The sequence below is a fragment of the Panthera pardus genome, unplaced genomic scaffold, assembly GCF_024362965.1.
Source record: "Panthera pardus isolate Hobbes unplaced genomic scaffold, ASM2436296v1 HiC_scaffold_18, whole genome shotgun sequence".
NCBI classification, from domain to species: Eukaryota; Metazoa; Chordata; class Mammalia; order Carnivora; family Felidae; genus Panthera; species Panthera pardus.
The window spans coordinates 20001012-20018994 of NW_026526743.1; the positions used below are offsets into that span (position 1 = coordinate 20001012).

Below are 17983 nucleotides of genomic sequence, written 5' to 3' on the forward strand. Positions count from 1 at the left end.
CTCCTGACCCTCCGAGGGCTTCCTGGACGCAGCCCCATCCCCCCTAGAGCTGTATCTCATACCCCACCATCACCACCCGGAGGCCAAGGAAGCATCAGAAAGGCTTTGCGTCTGGGCCCTGCCACTTGCTCTGTGATGCTTCTTACGCATCTCTGGGCCTCAACTTCCACCTGTAGAATGGACCCAACCTCCACCCTTCTCACTGGAGGCGGGCACTCGGGGTCTGTGCCAGGATTCAAGGAGTATGGAAGCGCTGGCACACAGAGGGTCCCAGTAAACACACAGCTATTATTTTTGCCAGCTTCCTCAGTCTCGTTGAGGGCAGGGACAGTCTTGCCTTTGAGCTCTGCTCCCCCACTCTCACCCCACGACTGGATGTAACTCCGGCAGTGGGAGGGCCTCTTCCTTCGTTCAACTGGAAAGTTCTTCCCAGGTCTGCTCCAAGTCCTCTCCTTCCTTCCCAGGCAGGGGGGTGGGGGCAGTTCCCTTTAAGGAAGGTGGGGGAGGGGGCTGCCGACCGGTCCTCCTTCCGCCCCTCCCTGGCCCCCGCAGCTGGGGGCCCAGGGCCCGGGCCCCGCGCCAGCGCATGCGCCCGCCTGTGGGCGCTGTCCGGGCTGCGAAGGCCGCGAGCGCACGGACAGACGGACGGACCGACGGACTGGCGGCCGGTCGGACACACTGGGCAGCGCGGGGAGCGGGGACGCGGCGGGACAGCGACATGGCCGGCCACACGCAGCAGCCGAGCGGGCGCGGGAACCCCGGCCCTGCACCCTCGCCCTCCCCCGGCCCGGGCCCGGGCCCCGGCGCCTCGGAGCGGGTGGCGCTCAAGAAGGAGATCGGGCTGGTGAGCGCCTGCACCATCATCATCGGTGAGCGGGGCCCCGGGCGGGCGGGTGCCTGGCGTGGCAGGGCCAAAGGCTTGGGGCGCACTGCCGCCCGAAACAAGGAGCACCCCGCTCCCGGCGCCCCTATGATCTGCGACCGTGGGACGCGTGAGGAGATGCCCAGAGCACCTGTGGTGTCACCCCTCACACGGTGGCAGTAAGACTTCTCGTTCCCACCTCTCCTGGAGCCCCAAATGTTTGCACCTGAGAGAGGTACAGGTCCCATCCACCCCTGGGAATCCCCCTCCTGCCTTTAATTTGCTGTGGTTTCGGCAAGGGGAATTGCCCTCAGTTTTCTCATCTATGAAATGGAGGTGACTGTAATCCTGCCTTGAGTGCAGGAGCCTTGTAAGTACGGGGACTGGATAGGTTGACCCAGGTTAAGGCCCCAAGTTCTGGGCTGTGGCTCAAGCTGAGCCCCTACTGTGTGTGGGACCCAGGTGCCATACAGTGTGGGTGATTTATTCAAAAGCAGGATGCCCTGTGCGTAGACTGGACAGGTAGAGCCAGCCCAGTGGGGAAATAGGTTCAGAGTATGTAATTATTGCAGAGTTTGGTGGCAGGACCCTGGGGAGAGTCAGTGACTGGGAAGGCCAGTGATGGGGTGGGCATACCAAGCCTGCAGAAAAGCCACCTGCTTCCTGGGCAGGGATCCCAACAGGCACTCACATCCTCTGGGCTCATCTTTCCCACCTGAGAATGGGTCCGTGTGTCTTGCCCCCATATGGGGACTTCTGGATCAGCAGAGGGCTCAGGGGACAAGGCCCAAGTCATGAACACTGACTCCTCAGGAACTAGGTAACCTAGACCTGTGCCCGTGTCCACACCAAGTGCCTCAGAGACCCTCCTGGGAGTAGTCTGTTCCATCCCCTGTGTTCCAGGAGACAGAGTGGGGGGATGAATGACGGGGGTCTTGACTGCTCTCATCCTGCCTGCCAGATCTCCCCCTCGCCAGCCAGGGAGGCCTTGTGTACCCCCCTGCCCACCACCCATCCTCAGACCCCTGAAGATGAAGAAAGTTGGAGGCTCAGAAGGGCAGACTGGAGTCTTCACCTCCTCTTCTGCTGCCCCCACACTGGGAGCTCCTGAACTGGGGCTGGGATCTGGTTCGTGGCCATCCCCACGCTCACGCAGAAGGTTGCCCCAGAACGCAACCCCTGTCCAGGTAGCTCCCCCATCTCACCCCCTTCGCCCTGGAATGGAATCTTCCAGGAGCCGCTCCTGTGACCTCGTTGCCCTAGGACGTCCCTGCCTGTCTGCTGCTGGGAGGAAGTGTTGGTCCCAAGGATTTGGCCGGGATACTGGTTAGAGTCTTGCCTGGCCCACACATGATGGAGTCAAGAGGCTGGCCGTGTCTGGAGCCAGCTACGGTGCCAGGAAGGTGCAGGGCGCGACACGGCTCTTCCTGGGCTACCTCAGCTAAGCAGGCATCCTTGAGCTGTATTCCTACTCTGCCTCCTCCCGCACCCTATCTGCTTCAGGGCAGGTGGAGGCCACTGGCTCCTCTCTCCTCGAAAGAGGACCCTGGCGGTGGCGGTGGGACCAGAGGAGGCCTCCTCCACCGTCACATGTCTTCTGCAGGACGGACCCCGTAAGAATAGCCCCGTGCATCCCAGCTCTGCCCTTGTGGTGCCCACCCCCCCCCCCCCCGCCCCGCCCCGTTTCAGTCCATTCCCACTGTTCCAGGTCCACTGCCCCCTTGGTCTCCAGGCCTTGAAGACTGAGCTGGGGTAAGAGGTGACTTGGCCAAGGGTGGCCGACTCGGGAGGAGAACCCAGAAGACCTGACCCCCACCTGCGACACTCATTGGTGGTCCAACGACCCTGCTCGGGGAGCTGTGAAGGGTCCCAGAAGGCAGGAGACGGACGAGGAGAGAATGGATGTGAACCAGAAGGGGACGGGACATGAGGGAGGAGGCCTCTGTGGCTGAGTCAGGGTCTGCACTGCTCTTCCCACTTGATGCCCTGGGGACCCCACCCTCTCCCCCTCCCCATGCTGTTCTGTGGAGTCTATCTATCTCACACATCTGATCCCACCTTCCTGCCCTGGGCCACCTGGTCAAAGTGAAAAATGTCTCCAGAGTGTCATATTTTATTATTTATTTTTTTTTAAATTTTTTTTTTAACGTTTATTTATTTTTGAGACAGAGAGAGACAGAGCATGAACGGGGGAGGGGCAGAGAGAGAGGGAGACACAGAATCAGAAGCAGGCTCCAGGCTCTGAGCCATCAGCCCAGAGCCCGACGCGGGGCTCGAACTCACGGACCGTGAGATCGTGACCTGAGCCGAAGTCGGACGCTTAACCGACTGAGCCACCCAGGCGCCCCCAGAGTGTCATATTTTAGCTTTAAAAGTCTTGAGGCCTTTATATTCTACTCCACAGTCTTTCTTGTTACCAGATCCTGCACTTGTTATCTCGAAGACTTCAAATAGCCCCTTCCAGAAGATCCTATAATTCTCGTTCCTTGTACCCTCTGCCCTGTCCTAGGCTGAGGAGTGGGAGCTTTCGGGAATGGAATGATATGGAAGGGCTCTGGGCTGGAGTCAGACTCTGCCTGAAGTGTGTTTAGAACAGCACCTCCTGGCCCCAGCAAGCACACCTGGAGGGGAACAGGCCGGCCTGGGGGAAAGTGAGCCAGTGGAGCAGGGGCTATGTAAGACACCACCATGTCTAATGCCTAGCCTGAAAAACACCCCTTACTACATCATGAAATCGTGTTCCCCCTTTATCTCACTTGATTCTCATGCCCACCTTGCAAGATGAAAGTGTTTACACCCATTCTACAGATGTAGAAACTGGGGTTGGAAGTTAAATGACACTTCTGCAGGCAGTAGACTTGGGACTTGGAACCAGATTTGGACCCAATCTTCTAATCCAGTGCCCTTCTTCATACTGTTCTGGTGCTGGGCAAAACTGGAGCCAGATTCAGAGCCCTTGATGGAAGAAGATTGGGATTTACCGAGGATTTACCCGAGTCCCCCACTTTATGATGGATGGATGGATGGATGGATGGATGGGTGGGTGGATGGATGAACAAATGGACAAAGGAATCTCCCGGGACTCCCCACTCCCACCCAGGACTGTATGTACAAAATCTCTTGTCCTGACTCAAGAACCTTGGCCAGCTGCCTCTCCCAATCCACACCCAAGGAATGGGCATGCCCAGGTCCAGCAGAGTGGGAATCACTTTGGGTATGCTCACCAGGCTTTTTTGTCCTCCACTCTCTCCCTTGGACTCGGGTATCCAGCCCATGCTCGTGTTTGTGTGTCAGGCTCAGGAGTGTTCAGGGACTCAGAGGCCTGCTTCATGAACCCCATCTCCTGCTCATCCAATCATGACCAGGCCCCTTTCTGTTGTCCCCAGGGCTGGTGGTGGCTGGTATGCTCAGAGGATGGCCCTCTGCAAAAGCCCAGCACCTCCTCATAGGGACCCTGAAGAGACATAAAGCCACACAAGAGCTTGTCTGTGTCTCACACCCCTGATTTACAGATGAGGAAACAGACTGAGGCTGCAACCAGCCCAGATCAGATGCCCTTGGTGCTCGGGACACCATTGGGGGCCAAGTCAGCTCAAGCTACAATGGGGGGTGGGGGGCTGCCAGCACTGGACACACTCATTCATCTAGGTACAGAACAATGCCAGACACTGTTCTGGGTGCTGGAGATACAACAGGGAATAGGACAGACAAAAGCCCTGTCCTCTTGGAGCTGACATTCCAGCATGGGAGTGAAAGAGCAAATGATAAACAAACTGAATGTTCGGCCAATGGGATAATGATAAGTGCTAAGGTGACAAAATTAAGACAGGGGGTGGGGAAGATTGTAGGTAGGAGATGAGTCAGGAGTGGGAGGAGCCCAATTTGTGTGGGCCTTCCTGGCTACAGTGAGAACTTTGCCTTTTTCTCTTTATGAGACAGGAGAGGGCTTTGAGCAGACGAGGGATGGGATAAGACAGGATGGGATGAGATGACATGGGGTGGGATGGGATAGGATGGATGGAGTAGGATATGGGATGGGAAAGGATGGAATGGGATGAGATGGATGGGATGGGATGGATGGGGTAAGATATGGGATGAGATGTGATTGGATATGGGATGGGATTGGATGGATGGGAGGGGATGGGGTGGATGGAATGGGATGGATTAGATGGGGTGGGATGGATGGGATGGGATGGGATGGATGGGGTAGGATATGGGAGAGGATGGGAAGAGATGGGATGGATGGGATAGGATATGGGGTGGGATAGGATGGGTGGGATGGGATGGAATGGGATGGAATGAGATGGGGCTCACTATGGAGAAGCTGTGGACAGCAGGGGTAGAAGCAGGAAACCTGGTCAGGAGAGTACTGAGTCACCCAAAGAGATAGTGGTGGCTCAGAGCAGGGTGGTGGCAATGAGGTGCTGAGTGGAGGTTCAGTTCTGGATGTGTTTGGAAGGTGGAACCAAAGGATTTGGGATGAACTAGATATGAGGTGTGGGAGAAGGAGAAGAGTCAAGGGTGACATCAGGTTCGGGCCTGAGCCTTTGGGAGCCAGGTTTGCGATGTACTGATCTGGAAAGACTGTGAGGGAAATAGGTTCTTGAGGGAAAGGGGTTGGAAGTCCAGAATCTCATTTTGACCATGGGAAATTTGAGATGCCTATTTGTAGAGTAATTAGTTGGATATGCGGGTTTAGTTTAGGGAAGAGGTCCATGGTAGGCATATAAATGTGGGAGTTGCCAACAGAAGCTAGGGGACTGGATGAGGTCTCCAAGGGAGGGAGTGTGGAAGGAAAGGGGCCAAGGCCCCGGGGCTGAGCCACAGGCACTCAAAATCTGGAAGTCAGGAAAGAGAAGGACCAGCAGAGGAGTCCAGAAGGAGCAGCCAGCAAGGTGGGAGGAGGGCCGGGAGGCTGAGGCTGGAGGAAGGGGTTAACATGCCAGATGCCACTGATGAGGCAGGTAAGATGCGGTTTGCGGGTGCATGACTGGATCCAGCGTTGTGGAGCTCATCGGTGACCTTGACTCAGCCTGGAGATGGGGCACAGGCGAGGCTTCTTAGGTGGGGTTGGGCTGGGCTGAGCCAGGCAGAGAGAGCTCCACACTTCTGCTCATCCCTCTCTTAAAAGGAAAGTGGGTTAGGCCGGAAGTACACGCCAGTCATTTGGCAATTCCAGACATGTCCTGGAGGCATCCCCACTCACCTCCCTGGAGTTCTGCCAAGAACCTCAATGGGCACTTCTGTCTCCTCAGAGGGATGCCTACACATGCTCATTAAGGACATTCATGTGTTTGGAGTCACGGGCTTCACCCAGGGGGACAGCAGGGTCCCTAAAGCAGAGCTCTGGCTACGGACTCCAGCATACAGAGGTCCCATGGGGATCAGGTCTCCAAAAGCCAGATTGGGTGGCCCGGGGTATCTTCAAGGTTGATGATAGTAGTGAGATCCATAAGCACTTCCTGGGGCCTCTGATGTGCGAAGCAGCGTGGGGGCATCCCTGCATCGCTGCCTTTTCTTCCCACTTTGTAGCCAAGAAGGGTTGGAGAGGTGATGTATCTTGTCCACAGCCCCCCACCAAGAGGGATCTGGGATTCGAACCCAGATCTGGGGATTCTCAATTAGTGCCTCTGCCTGTGGCCTCAGGGACCTACTGAAGGGAATTTGGAACTCTTTCCCAGAGGCCTCATGGGTCATATCCTAACGGGGAGGTGCTGAGACTCGTTGCCCAGAGCAAGGGAAGGAGGTCTGGCCTATGGCCAGCCCCTGATCAGGCCCAGGAGCCCCAGAGCTGTTCTCTGTCAGGCCAGCAGGCCAGTGTGACAGGAAGAACCCCCATTGTCAGCCTGCTCGCTAAAAGAGGCACAGAAAGGCAAGGCGTATGTAAGATGACCTAGGCCCTGTGGGTTCTTTGTCCTTTTGAGGGGCTGAGGCTTCTCATCACAGACCCTACCCTCTGGGGACTCAGGACCTATGCAGGGTAGCCAATAATCACTTCCTGGCCATCCTCCATGTACCATGGGAGTAGAGCAGGATCCAGGTTATAGGGGCCAAAGTGGAAGGTCAGGGAGGGCTTCCTGCAGCTTCTGGGAAACTAGCGAGCTGAGGAGACACCTGACACAGTGAGGGACATGGGCCCCCGAGCAGACTGTGTTTCCTTAGGCCTTTGCAAATGTGCGGGATGTGTCCACCCTGCCCAGCAACACCTCTGCCAAAGTCTGGGTTGAGCCAGCCCTCTGCTGCCCACTAGCTCAGTGGCCTGACCTGGTGAAAGGGGAAACTGAGGCCCAGAAGGGCAGCACTGGCCTGAGGTCACACAGCTGACTGCTGAAAGCGTTTCTAGGGATGAGGGGTGGTGCCAGCAGCCTGGCCTGATGGGACCTCCCTGTCCCCCTCCCCAAATCAGACTCTGCACCTTCCACCCACACGCACCGAGGGCAGTTGGCTCTTTCCACCAACATGACCTCCACCGTCCACCCTTGCGACCTCCACGGTCGGCCACTGCCTCCCAAAAATAGGTCAGCGCGCACCGCAACAGCCAGAAGAACAATGGCCCTTTCTTCGTTCCTCCACGGAGCCGAGTAAGCCCCATCAGGCCAAACATCTTAATGTGATAAAAGCCACCCGGTGTGGGCTGAGGGAAGAGGGGCGGGAGGAGACTGAAGGGGGGCTTCCTGGTGGGGGACTCACATCCTCACCCACCTGTGCTGGCGCTGTGGCCCTGCGAGGACCCACTGGGTGGGTGGGAATGTGGAGACCCTGGAACCTGCATTTCTCCAGCCCACTGTCAGCAGACGTCTGACCAGGCGCATGGTAGTCTCTCCCTGCCCAGCCCATGCTCCCCGCTTCCTGCCCCTCCGCCTCTTTCTCCAGAGCAGGCTTCCCCAAGGTCTGGCCTTGTCCACTACTGTGTCCTGAGTCCAGCAAAGCTGATCCTGCTGGGCCTGAACACGAGGGCTGAGAAGGGAGGCCTGAACCCACCGCCACTGGGAGGGCTGGGCAGGCACCCCTGCCATATCCCTCACAGCTCTGTGGTCCCTTCGCCACGCCTCCTGGAATCATTCAGATGCTGGAGGCCCCACCCCCGCCCCCGGCGTCCTCCTCCTTGCCCTCTACCGCCCACCCAAGCCCACAGCCCCTGTGGATCCTTGCAGAGCCCCACCCAGCCCATGTGGTGCCCAGAGCAGCCAGTGGACTTCAGTGGGTTTTCTGCCACCTTCCAGCACAAACCCGGGGGAAGGTGCTAGAGGTTGTCCAGGCCCACAGGGAGAAGCCCGCAAAGACCTCAGAGGCACCAGCTGACACACGTGTTCCGCTGAGCCATGTGGGGAGAAGTCCTGCACTGTAGGCTGAGGCCATGTGTCCAAACAAAATGATCCCCTGGCCCATCCCCCAGGGCCAGCATTGGAGTCTCCCACTCCTGAGCACAGGCTAGTGATGTGTCCCTTTTCAGACCCCAGCTTTAGAGGACAAGATGCCAGGTGTAGCTTCCCAAGGGCTATGCCCATGAGGCCCTACTGTGCTGAACTGTATAGAGCGCTGGGGTCCCCATGGGCTGGGTTGCTCGGGTCCCTGGATGTCCCCAGCCTGAATGCACCCAGCTCCTTCCAAGGCCACCCAGCCCCCGCTGGCTTCCAACCTCACTGGCTTTTGGCAAATCCCACTCCACCAGGTCCTGAGAACAGAGGCCCTGCTGCCGGATAGAGCGAACTCAAAGACCCTTTAGAAAGCTGACCCAGGCCCCAGGCCCCCCGGGTAGATAAGGGAGGCGGCTCCTCTCCCCCTGGAAGCTGGCTGAGGGCACAGCTTACCTCTGGGGGCTGGGGGACAGGAATTCTTTCGTCCTTATCTGGATGTATTTAGGGCTCCTGGGATGTGACTGGAAAACCAAGTGGGGCACCGTGGCCGTCCAGACTGGAAATCTGTGTCGGCCGGGGGCGGGGTGGGGGGTAGCACCGTGGACAAGGAATGCATGCAGATTGGTGGCTACAGCTGTGTCCTTGGCCAGACCCGCCTGTGGGCCTGGCAGGTGGAACAGGCAGGCTCTGCCCTGATGGGTGTGCACTGTCCCACAAGACCTGGCAGGTGGGGGTGATCCTGTTGAGGGGCTGAGCCCCAGCTCCTAGCAGGGTTGCTTTTTTATTCTTGTGGCCTGCGCATTCTGGGATTATTTCCTCTTGGGCGGGCCCTTGTGCAAATCACCAGTGATGTGACCTAATTTATTTGCACAGATGGTGAGACCCAGGTCACCCAGAACATTGCCCTTTTTGCCCTAACTGCCAGGGAGCTCACAGCTCAGTGGGTATTCAGAGCCTTGTTCATCCTGAGAATCTGCTCTGCAGACCACAGCTTGGCCCTCTGAGCATTTTGATTGAGCGTTCCCAGACACCATGAATCAACAGAGCACCCCCTGACACCCACCACACTCCGCAAGACTCAGAGTCATCCCCAAGGGCAGGGAGGGCTTCCATGACCAAGGCAGATTCCACTGGCCTCTGAGCCTCAGAGGCTGGCCACTCCCCTCCTCTTCCAGGAGAGTCGAGTAGAGAAAGCTGCCCCACTTCACAGATGAGAAAATCAGTCTTTCATGCCAAGGTATTGGTGCCACTTTGGACATCAGGCCTTTCACTCATCCATTAGTTTACTCAACAGCTGTGTATTGAGCACTTACTACACACCGGGAGTTGGAGGTGAACCCAAGCAGGTATGGCTGCAGAGAGTACACAGAACCACGCCAAAAATGCTAGGTACATCTGGATACAGCTGTAAGTGAGCAGAGGGCTTCCTAGATTCCTTGCCGAATCCTCACGATAACCTCTTGTATAGATGGATCTGGAAAGGTGACCTGAGCGCCAGCTGGGCTTTCCCCTGGGATTAGAGCAGCGACTCCTCTTTGCAACCAGTAGGCTGTCTCAAGGGAGAGGCGGTCTGTGTCCAGACCCCAGGCTGGCCGGGTCTCTGCCAGCCTGCCCTTGCCCACCCGATTCCTTCAGCGATGGCTGCTGACCAACCCCCGGTCCTGAAAGTGCACCAGTTCTTCCCCGTCACCCCACCGGCCCTTGCCCAGGACCTGACACATTTTAACAGTGCCGGGAAACAAGGTCTCTTCAGAGTCTTTGTCCGCAGTCTGGGTCTTAGGTCAGGGACAAGCCCAGGAAGCAGGTTCCCTTTTAAGGAAAGGGGAGAGAGAAGATAAAGAAAGAAAGTACGGGACAAGGTCTGGGGAAGGACAGGACTGTGACATGGGAGGAGGACCCCAAACTGGCATGGTCAAGGAGGGCTTCGTGGAGGTGGTGCCACTCCCTGAGCTACTCCATGAGTTTGGACTTTGGCCAATGGGAAAGTAGCAGGACAGTGTCATGGTCAAGGTCTTGCTTTAGGAGGCCAGCTCCAGCCAGCAGGTTGGAAGGAGAGCAGGTGGCTGGAGGCTGACAAGTCTGGAGGCTTCGGCCAGGGCCAAGGGGCTGAGCCTGGGCCCTGTGAGGATGCACAGGAAGGCTGCCAGTCTGCCACCGCTCGGGTGATGGAACTTCCTCGCCTGTGCTTCCCCGCCTGGTGGGAGTAAATGGGGTGGGGGTGGGGGTGCAGAGGAACTCAGAACAGGACTCATCTCCTGAATTGCAAGGACAAGGCCAGGGCCTGGAGAAGGGGGGATAATGAGCCCAGAGTGGGGATTGCAAGGTCTGAGGTGCCCAGTGGCATCCATTTGCCTCCAGGCTCACCTTCCCCCTCCTCCTTCTCCAGGGAGCAGCCCAGGCTCCCTTCCTCACTGTAGCATCTGGAAGCCTGAGGAGAAGGCTGGGCTAAGGGGACCCCAGACCTGATGCCTCCCCATCTCTCCCGACCCCAGGGAACATCATCGGCTCGGGCATTTTCATCTCCCCCAAGGGGGTCCTGGAGCACTCGGGCTCTGTGGGTCTGGCCCTCTTCGTCTGGGTCCTGGGTGGAGGCGTCACTGCCCTGGGTTCCCTCTGTTACGCGGAGCTGGGAGTCGCCATCCCCAAGTCTGGCGGGGACTATGCCTATGTCACCGAGATCTTCGGGGGCCTGGCTGGGTGAGTCTGGGGCACCCGTGGGGTCAGTGGGGGAGGGCATGACAATCCGGAATGGATGGCCAGTGGGGCCCTAGACTTTGGTTTCCTTTTTTTCTCACATCTCCAGGAGATCATGGGGTGGATGGAGGGAAGGAGGTGGGGGTGTTGGGGAGCCTTCCAAGGCCAGGGTGGGCAGGACACTCCGGCTGGCCCCCTGACCTCTCTGTGCTTCCTTTCAAATATTTCCTTAAGCCTAATCTGCACCTGGGTGAGGCTAGCAATAAGGCAAGGACAGCCTAGATTTTAGTAAACCCATATGTGTGTGGTGGGGGACAGGGGGCATGATAACTCCTATCAATACCCTGCAAGAGCTCTCCTTTGAGGAGCTCCCCAGCATTCCTTTATGCACCAGTAAGCATTAGCTGAGCACCTACTATGTGCTGAGGACCAGGGAGAAAAAGATCCATTCCTGCCCTCAACTTGTTCACAGTGCAGAAGGGAAAGAGCCCCTCTACACTTGATGAGGACCTAGATCCTTGCTTTGAGGGTGTGCTTGGGGGGCCCGGCAGCTAAGGGAATGGGTGGCACCACCTCAGAAGGTTTCCAGGGAAAACACATTTGCACCAAGGCTTGGAGGGTGTGCTCGACTATCTGGTGTGGCCAGAGGCAGGTCAGATCCATGGTAGGTGTGGGGGCTTGGAGGCGCTGGGGGAGCCTGGGGGCGGGGTGGGGGGGTCAAAGCTATTGTAGTTGTCCAGCTGAACCATGCCGAGGGCCTGAATAAAGGCATAGGAAGATCCCAGAACCTTGTAGGAGCCTAAATGCGGAAGACGCGGTGGCCAGTGTGGCATGAGGGAGAGGTGGGTACAGAGGAGGTGACAGCCGCTTTCCCACTGGTGGGCTCCACTGGCAGCAGTTCCCGGGAGGGGGAGGTTGGGGGACGGCTGCCATGCTGGTGGGGTCTGCAGCATATCCGGGGAGATGATGTAGTCAGGCCTTGCGGGGCAGTTGTCTGGATCCCAGAGGAAAAGTCTAGGCTAAAGTGTGCAAAATTTGGTCCTGAGGGATGTGGTCCAGAGCCTTTAATGGGGTAGTGGCAGACGGGGCCCTGGCAGGGCGTGCACACCCCTGTGGGTGTGCCCATGAGTTCTCTGCTCTGGGGAGAGGGTTCTTGGAGGCAACTGCGACCTGAGAAAGCAGAAGGTGGGCGGGAGAGGAGGACCCAAGACCCCGCCCCAGGGGCACCTAGCTTCTAGGGTTGCAGACGCCACAGAGTAAAGGTGAGGACCAAGACGAATCTACAGAGCATGGTGGTCCAGAGGTCAGTGGTGTCCCTGGATGAGGCAGTCCCCACCCTCAAGGTCCAGGAGCATCCCCAGAGACAGGCCCTCCCCTGAGTGCAGGCAGGACCCCCCCCCCCCCCCCCCGGAATAGGTTGGGCCTTATAGCCTGAGCAGAATCCCTGCTCCCATGTGGGCACCCTGCGGTGCTGAGATTCGGGCAGAAGGGACATAAATCGTTCCCAACCCCCAGCCACAGCTCCTCGGAAGGTCCGGTCCCTCAGGGGTCACAGCTCAGAGCCAGCTACCTGCAGCCATAGGCTCTGCTGAGAGCTCCAGCTGGAGCCGTAACTAAAGGTTCCAGAACAGCTCCGGCTCAAGAAAACAGCCTGTGACCAGAGGCTAGATGGCCATTAGAAAGGTGGTTGGTTCCCAAGTCCTTTTGGACACCTGCCCAAGGGCAGCCCATAGCTGTTTAACTGTGCTGAATGCTGTCTCTGTTGAAGCAGTCCATTGATAGAGTGGAGACCCCAGCGGGGCCAGCCCTGCCTTCCTGGACCGAAGCCGGCATTGAGTGCCCGTGCCAGCCTTGGGTGCCACGGCCCAGGGCGCAGCCCTGCTCCCACACCTGTACCTGCTTGGCCAAGGTGGCGGGGAGGGGGGGTGGTGCGGGATGCCTGTGCCAGGCAGGCCCTCACTCATTCCAGCTTCCTGCTGCTCTGGAGTGCGGTCCTCATCATGTACCCAACCAGCCTGGCTGTCATCTCCATGACCTTCTCTAACTACGTGCTGCAGCCCGTGTTCCCCAACTGCATCCCCCCAGCTGCTGCCTCCCGTGCACTCTCTATGGCCTGCCTGAGTGAGCGCCCACCTTGGGGCCGCACCATGCCCCCTGCCCCTGTGTGGGAGGACTGCGGGGGCGTGGGGGGGTTCCTCCAGCCTCCAGCCCCCTGTGAGCTCAGCCTCAGGGGGTGGGCTTCTGGCACCCCAGCTGCCACAGGGGATGCCGCCCTCCTACAGCCTGGGCTGGACTCGGCTGAGGCCCACCCACCCACTCTCCTTTCCTCTCAGTGCTCCTGACATGGGTGAACAGCTCCAGCGTGCGCTGGGCCACACGCATCCAGGACATCTTCACCGGTGGGAAGCTGCTGGCCCTGTCCCTCATCATTGGCGTGGGCTTCGTCCAGATCTTCCAAGGTAGGGCCTGGGTGGGGCCGTGCACCAGGGTGGGGAGAGGACACTGACCCTTGACCTGTGGACCCCCCCAGGACACTTTGAGGAGCTGACACCCAGCAATGCCTTTGACTTCTGGATGACACCCTCCGTGGGTCACCTGGCCCTGGCCTTCCTCCAGGGCTCCTTTGCCTTCAGTGGCTGGAACTTCCTCAACTACGTCACTGAGGAGCTGGTTGACCCTCGAAAGTGAGTAGGACACCCAGCCGGGCCCTGGGAAGGGGAGGGGTGCGGCGATGGGAGAGATAGCCTCTCTGCACGGACCTGCTGCCACCTATGGCTCAGTCTGGTCACCTGCCTGACCATGCTGCTGCCCCACGGGGATGGCTCTGGAAAGACAGCCGGGACACTGTTCCAGCCCGGCCCTGCTCTGCATGGCTGTGGGTGAGTCACGGCCCCTTGCAGGGCCTCAGAAACACTGAGTATCACTGTCCCACTGAAAATGGATCCAGCTATTTGCATTTGCCCAAAACTTACACATGTGCACATAACACGGTCCCTACTGATAAAGCCCATGGCTCATCCGATACTCACCCAGGGTCACAACAGAGAGTTTGCGCTGGGGCGGGGGCTGGGGCTGATAGGGAGTCCCAGGAGACCCCAGGTCTAGGGACCGGGCCTCAGGGGGATTTGGGGATCTTCAAGGCTGATTTTGGCTGTATTCACTTTTCTCTTTATGTCCTGACATTAGACCTGCCCCTCAAGGTTTGATGTGGCCCTTCCCCCATCTGCCCTTCCTCCCATCAGCCCGTGGCCCAGCTGGGGCTGGGGGGTGGCAGGGAGACAGCAGTGCTGCCCCTTATCTGTCCCAAGTCCACCAGCAGACCCAGGAGATGGAGACTTAAAGCTCCTCCCTCGCTGGGGTCCCTGGGCCCCATCTTCCAGCCCCCACCCCAGGGCTGATGCTGACACACTTCTCCACTGCCCCCAGGAACCTACCTCGTGCCATTGTCATCTCCATCCCGCTGGTGACCTTTGTGTACACCTTCACCAATGTTGCCTACTTCACCGCCATGTCCCCCCAGGAGCTGCTGGCCTCGAACGCAGTGGCCGTGGTGAGTGGGGTCCCGCTGGTACCCGGCTCCTGCCCGTCCCGCCATGCCTCACGCACCACCTCTTTTCTGTGTCCACTCAGACCTTCGGGGAGAAGCTGCTGGGCTACTTTTCTTGGGTAATGCCCGTCTCCGTGGCACTTTCTACTTTTGGAGGGATCAATGGCTACCTGTTCACCTCCTCCAGGTGACTGGACTGGGTGGGAGGGGTCATGGTGAGGGAAGGCAGGTCCCCCTGGTGTGTGTGATCAGTACTGGGGGCCAGAGGAAGTCAAATCCTGCCAGGTGGGTCCCACCTGAAGCTGGGACAGTGAACCCCCCAGTAACAGATGTGATCCCAACTCAGCTACAGCAAGCGAAAGGGAGGTGGGCTAGACAGGGAAGAACTGGCCAGTGGGGCTGCTGGGACCCAGAGCAGGGGTCAGAGGTGACAGCTCAAGAGGGACCTCAGGTGTGGAGCTGAGGTCTGGGATCTGGTTGGTAGGGGGCCCAAGGCTGGGCTCACGGCCCCCACCAATCTCTGTCCCAGACTGTGCTTCTCTGGGGCCCGAGAGGGGCACCTGCCCAGCCTGCTGGCCATGATCCATGTCAGACACTGCACACCCATCCCTGCCCTCCTTGTCTGTGTAAGTTGTGGGACCAAGGCTGGCAGGGAGGGGAGCCGGGGCCACCCAGCAGTGTGGTAATGGCAGGGATTCCCACTGGCCCTGGGGGGCCGCCCACGGAGGGAGTGGGGAGGGCCTGGGCTCACCAACGTCCTGGCCTGAGCCGGCAGGCCCAGGACAGCCCACAGGGCTGACGGAGGCAGGTGGGAGGCCACCCTCAGCCCGGTCCTCTCCCAGTGCGGGGCCACAGCGGTCATCATGCTTGTGGGAGACACGTACACGCTCATCAACTACGTGTCCTTCATCAACTACCTCTGCTACGGTGTCACCATCCTGGGCCTTCTCGTTTTGCGCTGGAGGCGGCCAGCGCTCCACAGGCCCATCAAGGTGAGGCCTGGGGGAGGAGGGGCTGGCCGGCACTGTCAGAGCCGCCCCTTCACTCATTGGGCATGGGGGTGTGGGGTGGGGGTCAGGGTGGGGATGGGAGTGATGACAGCATTAGGTATTCCGGCTTTGGCCACATGCTGCACCCTGCTCAGGGCTTTAAGTATGCTGATGTATTCAGCCTTCATCACAGCCCCACAAGGTGGGTGCTTTGAATACTCCCAGTTTACAGACAGGAAAATGAGGCTAAGACACAGAATTCCATGAGCACACACAAAGACAGAAGAGCCTTAATCAAGCTAAATGCAAATACTCTATTTGCATATAAATCCTGGAGCTGGAGAAGTGCTCAGTGCCTAAAAAACATGAAACACCGAGAGAGAGAGAGAGAGAGAGAGAGAGAGAGAGAGAGAGAGAGAGAGAGAGGCCTTCAGCCAAATGCAAGCAGCCAGCAACACATAGTTACTGCATGGAACTCAGAGCCACCGAAACTTTGACAAACCCTCAACCATTTGGCAAAACGGCCATCCCATGAGTTTGTTTCTAGCATGTTTGGCTGCTGCCAGAGCAGGAGACCCTCAAGCCTCAGCTCCCAGAAAAGGGCAGCACCTCGGGATCCCCCTCCCCCCACCCCTGCCAGGGTGGGGGGGCAGGAGGGCCCAGGGAAGGTCCTGCGCCTACGTTAGCAGTCCCGTCGCTCTCCCCCAGGTGAACCTCCTGGTCCCCATCGCGTACTTGGTTTTCTGGGCATTCCTGCTGGTCTTCAGCTTCATCTCGGAGCCCATGGTGTGTGGAGTCGGCGTCATCATCATCCTCACGGGGGTGCCTGTTTTCTTCCTGGGAGTGTTCTGGAGAAGCAAACCAAAGTGTGTGCACAGACTCACAGGTGAGCCAGGCAGCCTCCCCAAGGTGGCGGGGCCGGATATGTGACCTGTTAGGGACTCGCCCTGGAGCAGGACCTCCCGGCAGTTGCGGTGACAACAGGGGGTCCAACCGCCACCCGACATCTCCCCAAGATGTGGCCCCAGGGTCCAGGATCCACCCAAAGGGAGCGGCTCCCTGAGGACCCCTGCCCCACAGGGTCGGATCCCAAGGTCTATCTGTTTGTTTGTCTCTCTGTCCTCAGAATCCATGACACGCTGGGGCCAGGAGCTGTGCTTTGTGGTCTACCCCCAGGGAGCCCCTGAGGAAGAGGAAAATGGCCCATGCCAGCCCTCCCCACTGCCCACCAGGGACAAGCCCTTGAAAACGCAATGAGACATTTGCAGAGCCTGAAGCAGCTGTTTCTGTTTACATGTTGTTTATTGAGGAGGTGTTTTTGCAAAATAAGTTGGGTTTTGTTTTTTGTTTTTTTGTTTTGTCCTGAAAAAAGAGAGAGAGAGAGAGAGAGAGAGAGAGAGAGAGATCTGACTCCTTTGAGTCCTGTGCTGAGAGAGCCCTGGAGATATTGGCTGGGCTCCCTGTCAGTGCTGCCCTGCTCACTTTCCTGGAAATGTCTATGAATAAAACAGGGCTGGTGGGCGGTGTGCTTGTCTTAGGTGAGTCCCTGGTGGGCATGACCCGGTGGGGCTTGTGTGGTGCTGGCTGAGGAAGGTGCCCCAGCAGGCTCTGGAGGGGGCCTACGGCTCTGCCACTTGAACCAGGCACTTCCTTTCTCCCTTGTGGGGTCCAGAGCCAGCCTTGACCCAAAGGGACACCGGGGTTGGGAAACACCTTGTGCGCCCCTCCCCGGGACCCGCAACGCCAGCTCTAGGCTCAACCACCGAGGTCAGTCCAGGTGTTTCTGCTGGAACTGCCTTTCCCCCGGCCCCATAAATCTCTGTGGAGTGACTGACAGGACTTCAGAGCCCATGGCCTCACCCTGATTTACAGGGGAAACTGAGAGCCTGCGGCAGGATGGGATGGATTTAGCCACTGTCAGTTGGTGCTTGGCCACTGTCACCTGAGAAAGCATCCAGCAGCATCTCCCAGGGGCTTCAAGGCCTGCAAGAGACCATGGGCTTCCTCTACCCTGTGCCCACATTCCCAGCCCTGCCCTCATGCCCAGGAGATTAACCCCTCAGCCAGAGGGCAAAGGGCATCTGCCTGGCTGGGCCTGTACTGACACCACAGGCACGAGGCTGGGGCCAGCAGCCTCCTAGCCTGCTCCTCTAGGGATGGCTGGGAGGACGGGGAGGGCTGAGCACTGACAGAGGTCCCCGCCATGGACTAGGTCTGTGGCACCCATAACCCTGCTCAGTCCAGCACAGCTCTGCCACCCTAGAGGGTGAATGAAGCAAGAAGCCACAGAGATCACTCCAGAGAGCCCTGCCCTAACTCTCCTGCTTCTTCAGAAATGGATTCCCAGAATGGAGAAAGAAGTAGAGTGAGACCCCAGGGTGCCTGCAGAGGGGCTCCTCACTCCACCCCGCTCCTCACTCAAACCCCCACAGCCCTGGCCCGCCGTGTCCACCAGGGCTGGGGGTGCCGATGCAGCAGGCTAGCTGGGCCTCTGGGTGGCTTCTCTGCAACAAAGAAGGACGCGGAGGCAGGG

General features: G+C 58.5%; 1 protein-coding gene across 1 annotated transcript; it reads left to right on the forward strand.

The window, feature by feature from the left end:
• Positions 1–586: 586 nt before the first annotated feature.
• SLC7A10 (solute carrier family 7 member 10) lies at positions 587–16976 on the forward strand. Its single transcript, XM_019423366.2, has 11 exons — positions 587–869; positions 10713–10917; positions 12884–13035; positions 13248–13373; positions 13445–13598; positions 14341–14464; positions 14545–14648; positions 14991–15087; positions 15304–15453; positions 16159–16336; positions 16577–16976. The coding sequence occupies exons 1-11, from the start codon at positions 587–589 to the stop codon at positions 16705–16707; spliced, it is 1704 nt and encodes a 567-aa protein (XP_019278911.2). The 3' UTR covers positions 16708–16976.
• Positions 16977–17983: the final 1007 nt, after the last annotated feature.